Source organism: Athene noctua, chromosome 2 (genome assembly GCF_965140245.1).
Source record: "Athene noctua chromosome 2, bAthNoc1.hap1.1, whole genome shotgun sequence".
NCBI lineage: Eukaryota > Metazoa > Chordata > Aves > Strigiformes > Strigidae > Athene > Athene noctua.
In genome coordinates, this window is record NC_134038.1 from 130,605,834 (window position 1) to 130,618,508 (window position 12,675).

Consider the following 12,675-nt stretch of genomic DNA (forward strand, 5'->3'; position numbering starts at 1 on the left):
AGATACTGTCTTGCAGCAGTGGTGGGGGTGTTCACACATAGGGGAGGGAGGAGAAGAAGAAAGAGAAGCAGAAGAGACACATGTGTACACACACACACAGAGGCCTGGCTTATGGCCTGGTAGTCCTAAAAATGTAGCCTGCATCAACTCATTGTGGTCAAACTGGCGTCTCCGCACAGACCCAGAGCAGGAAAAAAACCCCAACAAAAAAACCCTTAGCCTCATAAGACACAAAGTTAAGACTGCCTTAAAATAGAGACAGAGAGAAACAGAAACAGAGGGTTAGTTTTCAATCTATCTGGATAGAAACTTGTGTCAATGAAAATATAAGATACCCTAAAATAAGATGAAAACTAAAAGATAAACAGGTTTGACATTTAAAGAACACCCCTATTTCTTTTTGCCTCAAAGACAATACAAGTTTATTTGCTATTATACCACTGAAAGTCAATATCCTTTAGTTTTTGGAAATGTAGAGAATATTAATGCTTTTACTGAAACTGTGATGGTAGACTAAACAACATCTCTCCTATTTTGATATTCAGCAGAGCATAAGGCAATGCAGAGAATACTGTGAAGTCAGGAACGTGCACGGGTGGTCAGAACAAGGGCTGCCTTTAATAGGCTAGATGCTGAATTTGCCATCCATATTCAAAGCAGGAAATCTTCATTCCTCATTAAAAAGAACAGAGAGCAACAGAATCACAAAACATAAACACCTTAATTAGGTATACACCTAATATTTACTGAATGGCTGTATGACACTCATATACAATTTATCTTTTCAAAGTAAATTACACTTAATCTGTCAAAATGCAGCCTAAGAGAAAAGGGCACAGAGAAGACATGGAGAGGACATTCAACGGGTTAAAAATAAATTCTAACAAGAAGGTATTCCTCACAGATACTAAAGAACGCAAGAGAAAAGCAACTTAGCTGACAACACAGAAGGAGTCTGGCTGTCTATTTACCTGGCACTGGAAGCAGATAACAGAATCACACTGGCTTCTGTTCTTACCTGCCTCTGAGCCTCAGCTAGGTTGTAGGGCAACGTCCCTTCCTCCAGAGGAGCAATTCTTTCAATATCAGCTAACGTCATGCGCCTGAAAAAAATTAATTCAGCTTAGCATTTGCTCACAGATGGGTTTTCAGATCACAAGAAGTTACCTGCACATGGCCACTACACTACACTCTCCTGTTTCCCAACACCACCTCCCAGTCCTTTCAAGAAGGAAAGAAGGGGAAAGGAAAAGAAAGGAAAGAGAGGAGGAAAGATAATTCTCCACTTACCCCCGTGGCTCATACAGATCTGCTAACTGAAACAAGATGTCAACCTCCATGGGTGTAACCTGACCAAATTTCTGAGCTGCCAGAACAAACTCCTCTGCAACAGAATAAAAATACAGAAAAGAAAATCTAATCAAACCATAACAAATAATCCAGAGCACCTCAGAATTGTTTTTCATTTTAGTATTAAGTAGAAGATGCTGGTGGGGGAGACAGAAGGAGAATAAAAGTGACCCACCACAGAAGTGTTCCTGCCACTACATAAATATATGTTTTAAATCGCCTACCCTTCATGCAAATAAGTACAACTCTCTGGTCTTAAAGCTTAGCACTATCAGCAGGATTTAGGATATTTGACATACGGTATCAATCAGTTGCAGGTCAGAGGGAAAAAAATAAAATAAAAAGCAAACAGAAAAAAACCCCAGGAGTCAAGAGATGTGGAACTTTTCATGCATAGTCCCAGTAGGCCACATTAATGAAACTTTGGCGTTGCACAGGGAATTCTCTATAAAAGTGGTTAGATATAGCAGATAACATCTTGTTCCAAGCTTGTAGATCAGCTTACTGTGCCGCCAATACAAGTTTATGGAATTCTTCAACTACCCTTGAAGGTCACTTTAATAGGCTGCCAATTTGGCAGGAGTCCTAGGAAGTTTTTTAAACTTTTAAATATCTTTACATACTTTACTTACCCTGCCCCCACCGCCAGTTTACTAGGACCTTTTTCTGATTGAAACAAAATGAAAAACCTGGAGGGTGGACTCCAACAGGAGTGTACAAAACTGAGTGGTGTACCAAGGAATGCTAACAAGGCAGGGTTTCCCCCCCTCCTATTGATTTAAAAGCATACAGATGAGGTCTTTCCCTCCACCCGCCCCAACGAAATGCCCAAGGAAACTTCCAGACTGCAAATATTTCTACCAACCCTTAGTGACTTCCACATCTTTTCTATTTCCAGCCAGAGTACTGTAGATCTTTCTAATGAGCTCCATGTTGTTAAGAAGAGAATTAAATCCATTAAAATAGGAAAAGCTGACCTGATGGGAAGTGGTACCTCCAGCAGCCTAGAGTAGAAACAGTAAAAGAAGAAAAGAGAAAGGAGACTGTTACAAGACTACAAAAAACCTTGAGATAAAGATTTTCAAACAATGCTACTTTACAAGAGCAACAGTAGCACAGGCTTGCTTTTTTGAAAAAAACTGCAAAATAAAGAATACTATGAAAGATTCTTATGTTACTGAAACTAATCATGACCAGAATGTAAAACTCTCCACTCTACAAACCTAAACAAATACATATGCAGGATTATAACAACAAAACCAGTAGTAATTTACAAAGTTTAAGTTTCAGTACTGCTTCAGTTGGAAATGTTTCATAAGTTGACTTACTTCTAGTAATGAGGAAATCTACTTCTACATGTAAAATACATTACTACACAGAAAATTGCAACAAAATCAAAACATGTTCTGAAAAAGGTCAACTGAAACATTTAAATTCATAGGCATTTCTAGTCATGGAAAACCAGCAGTAAGCTCTCAGGCTTATATCAGGCAGTCAAACAAAATGGGAACAATAAGGTTGGAACAGTTACTCATTCTCAAATGAGAACTGAGCATAAACCTTTACTTTAAAGTGGTGTTGAGTCTGCACACAGAAGAATTATTGGATCAATTCCCTATTTAAAGTATAAGATTGGTGATCAAGCAAATTTCTGAAAATAATGCATAAACTTGTCAAAATTTAATTGACCTTGAGGGAGAATTAAAAATCAAATCTTATGTTTTATGAGGGAATATATGACCCAGGAAAGCTGGTAACAAGACTGGGGAGAGAATCAAAGAAGTATCAGATCTCATTGTCAGTCCCAAAGTCTTTTGGCAATGTTTTTTGCTGTATGCTTCCAATATTCTACCCAAAGTCTGCAATTCTCATCACTTCACACATCTCCCTGGAATTCTCCCTTGCAAGTCAAAGCAGAACTGATTTCTTTAAATCTGGATATGGCCAGACTTTGGATTACTTGGAAAAGTGCTGCTACAAGTTCCCAAGATTAGAAACTGTGGTCAAAACTGAATGTACCTTTATTTTTCTACTTCAGTGAAATTGCAAACTATAGCATTTCATTTGATTTATCCACTCCAAGCTGAAAAAACATGTACATTCAAGAGTAACAGTTATCAGTTAACATATAGTGAATGTCCTTAGGTGATGTTCCAGTTCATACACTGTCCCAGGTGCTTGGAAATTACACTCAGTAGCTTAGAATTGACATTACAAAACAAGTCCTTTGAGGATGACTGCCTGATTGGGATGCAATGGCATTTTGACATAGTTGAGTGACACCATCTACTATGATGGAAAGACTGGAAATAGTCAGGCAAACTCCACATTTGTAGGCTGTTACTAAAGTCTACCTACCTGCTCAGTCTTTTGTCTCAGGAGACCAGGAAGATATTCTGCAATAAGGGTTAAATTTCATATGTGTAGATAATAACTGCTAAACTTTAAAATATGCATCCATAAACTGGACTACATGCCATATATAGTGGTCAATGTACATAAAAAATGAATCCTACGTCTGTATCCCAGGTCTTTGCCAGTTGGGATACCAGAACTACTCACAGCTACTAGACATTCTTCTACAAATGGTGTCAGCATGTGTGGCCGGATAGTGACCATAATGTCCCTGAAGTCCATAGCTGTGACTCTTCCAGCCTGAGCATTGTCTCTCTGCACAAAAGCTTGCTTTGCATGTTCTAACTGTATCTCCTGAAAACATATGGAAAAAAAGAACGAAGTTAGGTTCAAAATCATCACCTTAATAATTAATGTTTTATATAATGCAATCCTACAGTATATCTCATACTTAATAAAACACAGCTAAATGTAATCTAATTTTAATTGGATACTGGATGTGTAACTTTCAGCCTTTTCTTGGCATACATGGTCTCTATCATTGATTGAGCTCAGTATCTAGGACAACCATCATGATTTCTCTGCTGTCTGGACATTAGGTCATGCAATTCATTTAACAAAGAAATGGACGACACATATCAACACAACAGTGCAGGTAATCTCCCACTCATGAACATTAAAGTGTTCCCTGATGTGCATTATCCAGTTTATTGCATGTGTCACAGCAGGTCAAAATACTTTCTGTAAAAGCGTTTGCTACTCCTTGAACGAGGACAATGCAATCATCAGAAATTTTCACGTAGACACCCACTAATCTTGAAAGCATTCCCTCAAAAAGCATCCTCATTTAAAACATAAAGTTATTTGTCTACAAAAGACACCAGCAGTTTAATTTAGAACTCCTTGCATCGCGACTGATTAAAGATCAGTTCTCAATATTTCATCAGTAGTAACAGGCAGAGATCAATCACAAGCATTATCTGATGCAACCACCTGATAATCTCATTTTGTGATTCAAATGTATCCCTGAGAGAAAAGGGGAGAAAAAAAAAAAGGCATTTAATCTCTCAAAACTGTATCTTTCCTTACTGTGACCTTCACCCTTAATTCATGAATTACTGTTAGACTACTTTCTTACTATTTTTCATTTAAAAGGAACAATCCTGCACAGATAGTAACTTGATAATACATATGAACTTTTTGCTCAGTTCTACAGGTTTGTTAAAACCAGAAATACTTTTTGGTGATGTAGTAAGACTTCCCAATCTATACTTCTTTGTTGAACGGAGGAAAAGAAATCATCGCCACGTACTCTCTTTACATTTCAAGGCTTATAAAAACTTTTTCACTGGAAATACAGTACTTAGTCTGAATCAGTTATTCAGAAAATGGAATCAGAGCAAAAGTATGCCAGCAATACTAAGCAAGTTTTGCAGTGGACCATGACACTACCATATTAATTCCATTATATTTGCAAATATATGCCTTAAAAGTTGTATTAAGCCAAGACTCAGGCTAGACAAGAATCATCAGCACAATGTATTCACAGTGAACAGGATATCCTGTAAGTTGGTATTTATCTCACAGCATTCAAGGGAATAGAGAGTGAAGAGTGAAAGGCAAATTCAGCCAGTACAGGATCAGACCTGCCGAAGGCGTCCAGCCACCATCCCTCCTTCTGCTCATTCAGCTTGCACTATGGCCACCGATGCATGCTGCCACTCATACCATGTCTTTTCATTTCAGCCTCCTGACCTCTCCAATTTTTAGTCCTAATTTCTAATCAAAACACTGTACCCTGGCCCAAAAGGTATGATTAAAACCTCCTAATATATTAGGCAGAAGGAGGAAAGGGGTGGGGGGGAAACGACTGATCACTGTTTCAACACTGCATTTCACTCACAGAATTATTCAGAAATTTCTGCTTTTAATGAGAAATGCTTGTGGGGGTTATAATTAGAACTGTTACAATTCCAGTTCTGTCACGTTTCCTTTACATTACAGCCCCCTATGTGGAGGTGTTATAATTCAGCAATAATATTCACTCTGGCTGGATGCAGCCATGTAAGCTCTTGCTTCACACCAATTGTGACTATAATTTCAACAGAAATTTGGAAGCAAGCAATTTTGGGAGATTTACAGTGGGAGGAGCACAAGAATACAAAAAAACTTGAGACAGGCAGCTTCTCAGGAGGCAGAGAGCTCTGAAGAGAAGTTAAGTATAATAACTCTTGTATCCCTACTCACTACCTGACAGGTGGACAGGTATGAACAAATTAACAAAAATGTTTGTTTTAAGTGGCAACACCAGCAAAGAAAAAATAAGTTTAATTTAGCAGAAAGATTACATGGGAAACTGTGAATGTTGCTTTCTTCTCCTTCTCATTGAATTTGTTTTAACACTGAAACTGCTGGCAGTGTAGTGCTGGCAGAATCCAGTACTAAAATGCAGTAAAAAACCTGGGCACCACTTGGAGCAGTCCAGTCTATTACCATCTGTGTACACCCATCAGCAAGTTTGGAGGTGTGTATACCACTGGTGACACCTTGGCTGACAGTGGTGTCTCAGCCACAGAAGCAAAGCAGGACTCATGTTCCAGAGAGGTACCTTAAGAGCATGTTTCTTGTCATCACTCAGCTAATTGCAAAAAAGCTGTTAGTACTACAGCTGAGTACAAGCGAAAACACCCCATCCTCTCCTTGATTCCCTTTAATCTTCTTCATACCTGTGGAACCCACTAGAGAAAAGAATTATCCCACTTGGTTAAACACATGGTCAAGGACTCAGTGCTGCCATTTGCCCACGTTCTTGTCAGCTAGGAAAGAGCCACTTGGCCGTAGATAGACAGAAAGACAAAACTCTTGAATAGGATGATGTCAGTCTCCTGGAGCTCCCTATTTGCACCTCCTCCTTAGTTCAGAAATGGAATGGTTTAAGCACAGTTCAAATAGATGGAGAAGATTCATCCCACCTTCTCAGAAAGGTAGGGTCTTTTTAGGCTACAGTTATTTTGAGCTGTGCTACACATTTTTCCAGTTGCACTGAGCAGAAAAAAGCATAGGGGCCTTCAATCACACGACATTCCCAAACCATGACCATGGTGGTGACATGGGATACAAGAACATGCAGATCAGATCATTACATGGTAACACACTTAGCCTCAAAACTAAATTTCACCTATAAAGTCTGTCACAAGAAAAACAGACAGATGTCACTTCTTTAAAGACTGTACATTGCATAACAATATAATAAACTCCATGAAGTGTTTAACTCAAAAGAAAGGCTACCTATTCCCTTAGTCTCCAAGCCTGAAAGCTGAGACATCTCACAGCATGATTATGTTTCAAAATGAGGCTCAGTAGCTACTACAAATTCTTCACAGAAATCTTTGAGATGTTTGTAACATTGCCTATGCTGTGTACATGCAGCTAATATAAAAAATAACCTTAAAAATAAACTGGAAAACACTAAAGCAAAGTTGTAGTTTAGAGATGCTGACTTGCAATAATTTTTACTGTTTCACCTATTTCAGTCCAATATTGTTTACCTAGACAGATTAAGTTTAAAGAAATACAATCCTCATTGCTTTGCAATATAAATTACATATCCTAATGAACCATTTCCAACTAGACTTTCTGTAAACTTAGATACACTTACAAAACAAGCTTCTCCCTTGATGCTGGAAGTCCAGAATTCCCCCAGGTAGCATAAGACTTAGTGAAAAATTAATTTGCACATCACGGCAGGCACGCTGGCACCAGAATTTTCATGAAATTATTTCCTATCTAGAGATTTTACCTCAGCTTTCACTTATAGCTCATTAAAAGCTTCTTTACTTTCCCCTTAGATAGAAATTTATGTTTGGGTTCCATCCCAGTGGATCTACAAGTCATCAGACACAGTACAATCCTTTCCACTGGAGTAGATCCCAGGGTTCAATTATAAAGAGTACTACTTCATCAACTAATATGCTGGGCACAAATAAATTCCCAGACAATGTGGAAATGGATTTACCAGGCCCACATATAAGCATATGTTAAAATTCATCCTGTGGAATAGATTTACACACTGAGAAAGGGGCCAATGTTGCTCTTTGTGAAGCAGACTTGCCACTTAAGCAATGATGGAACATGACCATACCCAAACAGATACATAGTGTAGATATATGACCTAATTTTAAGCTAGCAAAATGAGAAGCAAGGTAAAACAACACACCTTGAGCTCCAGGTTGATGCAAATGGATTGTTAACTGTGTTAGAGACAAGCAGTTTGGAGGCTATACTTTTGGGCATCTCTGTTACTGCAGACAAAAAAGTGCTGGCAGGATATAAATATTCAGAATCCCATATAAACTCTTCTTATTTAAAGCCAGAAGAGATCCATCGTGTGCATGGATAAAATATACTAATGTTATTTTTCATGTACCTTCAGCTTTGCCAGAAGTTATGATTAGCCCAAATGCTGTGACAGATAATGAATATGTAACAACTTTATGTGGCATAATAGGAGCCAACATGAATGAATTTGAATATAGCTGGATTGTTTCATTAAAAGTTGTAAATTGCATTGTACTTTCAAAGCAATACCTGAAGCGCCTTACAGAACCATCTGGTCCATGTTAAATGCAATGTAAAGAGCATTCACACATCAGGAATGCAGAAAGGTAATTTGGTATCCACTGTGGTCTCCTGCTGTCTAAGGTCCAAGGTCTAGACATCAGACTAAGGAGACTGACTCACGCACAGGCAGAATGTCGAAGGAAAGGCTGAGTACCAAAGGTTACAGAGCTTAAAAGAAGACTTCTATGTCTGTGAACACTAACTCTCCAATTTGTGCTGAAAGTCATTTCTGTGCCCAAACTTCGGTAGCTATAATACAATGCTGCAAGTCAAGAATCAGCAGAAAAACTTAGGTGTTTCAAAGATTTACAGTTCTAGAAAGTGGATAAACAGATGTACCCAATTACTGTGACTGACTGAGCATCCTAACAGAGTGTGCTGATAGCAGACAGCTTCAGCAGAGTCTTAGGACAATTAATTTATTTGAAAGCCCTTGCTACCTCCACCAGTGCTGACACCATCTTTATTAGAACTTTTTTCAAATCTCACCTCTCTAGAGGACACCCAGAATAGCCATCCTTATTCTCCAGGTTTATGCAATTCCTCCTTCTTTCCGTCCTATATGGATCAACACCAGAAGGGCTGTCTGGCTCATGAGGACTACTGACGTGTTCCAACACAACCTTTTACTCTGCACTGCAACTAGCTAAGATTCACTTTTGCAGTAGAACCAGTTAAAAAAAAAAAAAAAAAAGGCAGAGGCAAGACACCCCAAAACCAAGTAAAATTCTCCCCAGAATATAATCACATCCAAGAAAAATCCTTTCAGACAAGAAAAGAGAATCACCCCTCCACAGGATAAGAAAGCCTAGTAGTTAGGACCTGTCTCCAAAGTTAGAAAACTGCCTTTTGCGTCTTGCTTTTCCTAATTCAAAGAAAAACCACAAAAGAACCCAAAGACACAAAGAACAAACTCAAATATTCCAAATACCCAGCTATGAGGTTACAGGCTGTTCTATGTCTGTGGCTCTAACCTCTGTCACTGCTCCCCCTCCTTGCCCCTTTTTGGCAAAAACTGTCCCTTTTTTCATTCTGGGTTTTTCTTCAGGTTTTCCTCAGATCTCTAAACAAACAGACACATAAGGCGAACAGGATCGGTACTCTACTAAGACTGTGATTTTAATCCACCAAAATCAGGATATATATCCAGGGCTTATTCCGTAGTTGGAAGGAAGTACTAGAACACCAGAAAATGTGGCCAGAGGCATTTTTTCCTAATCAAGTAATACATCTGCATTTTTATCCAAAAGAGGTTCTAGTTCACTATTCTGTCACAGAACTGGTTTATGTCCTAGCTGCTTAGGAGTTACAACAGTCAATACAAAACCTAAGGGAATACAATTTAATCATGTGATACCCGACGTCCTCTTCATACAAAGTTAATTAGGCTCTGTTCTACAAAGTCAATTTAAAACATTTGTCTCAATAGCATTATCTTAATTATTCCTCATCAAAATGATACCACCCCCTACTGTGAACTAACATACTTGTGTAAACAAGAAAAAAAGAAACCTTGCAGTCTTGAATCAGATTCCCATTTTAAAACTCTCTAGTGTAAATACTAATACAGGCATTAAGTATTCAGAAGGAATACAAATAAGAAACTCACGTGTTTCATCACTTCAAGGATCACTTCTACTGAAGACTATTTTTAACTGTACTGCTGAAATGCAGATAATCTGTTTATTTTTCTATCAGCACATTTATTATACTTTCTGTAACAAAGTACCCCAAAGTACGAATAGCCAAGAATTCCTTCCAAAACAGAGTATTATATTCTCTATATACCACAAGCAAAGCTAAGTAGCATTTCCTTATCTGAGATACTCTTCATTCTAAAAATGTCAAAAGAAAAGAAGTGTGTGGAAAGGGCTTGCAGCAAAACATCTTTATAGGATATCAGCACTGAATTAAATATACGTTTGGTAAACATGCCATTTACAGACAAAAGTACTTAATACCAGTCTGGCAACTGGGTCCAAAATGTTCGATACTGTTACTTAACATTCTTTGACGCATGGATTTAAATACACAGATAATTTTCAGAGCTCTAGGTTTTTAATTTCATGCCTCTGTCTACCCAACAGTGTAGAAAAGATTGCCTTCTGCACACAGGTGCCAAAAACAATAGGAAAAAAATAGCCTGAATCAGCACTTTTACCATAAGGGAATTTTATTTATCAACACACTGTTAAAGCCCAGCACTCTGTAAAAGCTACACTTGGTTTATCTTTCAACTTTCCTACCAGTGTAGTATTTGGCAAGTGCGCAAATACTTTGATTCTTGCATCCTTCTTACTACTCTTGATAAACTGTATTGTATTAGGCTCACCAGTAAAAACTGGGTGAACTCCGCATATGTTAGGTGCCTTTTTCTATCCTTTCCAAAATGCAGCTGTACGAACTCCGAATTCCAGTTAAAAGGAATGTGCTGATGAATCGTGGTCTGGCCAAAAACTTGCTTAGCATCCTCTGGGAAGAAAATAAAAATGTTAATTTAATAATAAAATAACAACAGAGACAAGCATATAAACAAATATGACATTTTCTAACAGTAAAGCAATACTCTTCATATAAATTAGTAACATATTGTAAAACAAACATAATTTTTTTGTTTACCAAAATCTTCATAAACTTTTGAACACCCTCATAAATAGTTTCTGAATAATCTTTTTATTTGTGATGTTTTATACTTACAGCATTTGATTAAAGGAGACTCAACTACATATTTCAACTTCTGAAGTCAAGCAAGAAAGGATTAAAATTAAAAGACAATTTATAAAAAGATGACTAAAGCTAACCAATTTTCAACATAATCTTTTCAAGCTGCTAACAATGAAAGTTTTGTGTCACTGTAATTCAGGCTTTTGTATTATTCCCTGAGTTCTCTACATTCAAACAAACCAACTACAAAAATACCAGTATTTGAAGATCTATTTTTCTGCAGTTACCTTACAGGAGCAGTGACATGCAGGACAGGAGATAGGGAGGACATGGCAGTCACGAACGCAAACTTATCGCCACTTCCAGCACTAAGCAGACTTTAACCCTAGACCTCTGCTACAAGGAGGGGGGCAGCACGACAAGTTTAGTCACACCTAAATGAAAGTTTCACAGGTCAGTTCCATTCAGTATTCATAACTGGGCAATGATTTATTACGGGCTTGGCAGATCTTTTGGTAATACATGGCATTTTTGGTGTAGAAACAACTATTTGAAACACACCGAGTTGTACAACCACTAATAAGGACCATATAGTGCTGATACTGGACTGTACCTATTTTAACTGATGGAAACAGCAACAAGATCTGAGCTTCCTGATGGTGCTTGTCTCACATGACGGTGCCTGCTTCGATGTGAGTCTGTCTCAGCCAAAAATATAGGGCAAAGATATCTTCTGAAGACAAGCTCAAGGCCAGAGGTTCCCAACTGCTACACACCTTCCTAATTGCCATACGACTCCTCCAGCAACACCAGACAAGAGCCAGTTCTTGTCTCCTGCTAGTTCCTGTGGGTGCAGAGAGCTGGTTCCCAGGAGACACTCCCTACCCACAGGCTGGGCCAGGAGCTGGTCTCCTGCTCCCTTCACGCTTTGTGTAAGAAAGACCAGGAGCCCAAACCCTGAACTCCTGTCTGTCTCTGAGAGCAGCAGAGCTGGAAGCCAGTTCCCAAGCGTGGCTGGTGCCTGGGGTTGAGGAAATCAGCACAGCTTTGTTCCTGCCTGTGTGCAGAACAAGCTGGGAGCCACCGCACTGGAGCCAGCCTCTGCCTACCAGGCAGGCCTGGGAGCTGCCTTCCAGCTCACCCCAGTGCCACAAGCAAAGGCAGGAGCCGACATCTTGGGACTGTGAGGTCCCGTCTCCTGCACAAAGTGAGTACTGGCTTCTGGTTCAGCCCATCCCAGTCAGGCACAGCAGCTCTGTTGACCTGAGGAAACACAGCCAGGGTGGAATTTCCACTTTTAGGCAAGGAAGCAGGAAAAAGTGAGAGCAGGGTGGCACGGCTGAGAGCCAGGAAGATGACAGGAAGCGCCCAAGCGAATGAAGGATAAAGACACAGGAAAAAATGGTCTCAAGGAGGTGAAAGGGGCAGGTGTCCTGCTGCACAGACACAAAAGCACTGCAGTTGATCTTACCCACGAAGACAGCTTGTTCTAAAGTGAGGGGGCTTCACAGAGAGAGCAGAGATGATACTGCAGACCTCTTCCCATCCCTCAGCACAGTCAGTAGTTTCATCTTTAAAAAACATACTACCCGCTGATCCCAGGGAATCAGTGGTGAAAGAGCAACTTGGATTTAACTTACAAACAGAAAGACTGACCCCAGTTAACCTCAAATTCTTAAAATTCAG

General features: G+C 39.1%; 1 protein-coding gene across 4 annotated transcripts in view; it reads right to left on the minus strand.

The window, feature by feature from the left end:
- The window catches only part of SLC25A13 (solute carrier family 25 member 13), a 102,985-nt gene that overhangs the window by 41,820 nt on the left and 48,490 nt on the right, over positions 1-12,675 (minus strand). For all 4 annotated transcript variants that reach the window (XM_074900319.1, XM_074900320.1, XM_074900318.1 and 1 more), the window contains 5 exons: positions 10,658-10,797; positions 3,913-4,059; positions 2,216-2,354; positions 1,291-1,384; positions 1,019-1,103 (listed from right to left, as the gene is read on the minus strand). In XM_074900319.1, coding sequence (XP_074756420.1) covers positions 1,019-1,103; positions 1,291-1,384; positions 2,216-2,354; positions 3,913-4,059; positions 10,658-10,797 — 605 coding nt within the window. The remainder of the gene's footprint in view (positions 1-1,018; positions 1,104-1,290; positions 1,385-2,215; positions 2,355-3,912; positions 4,060-10,657; positions 10,798-12,675) is intronic.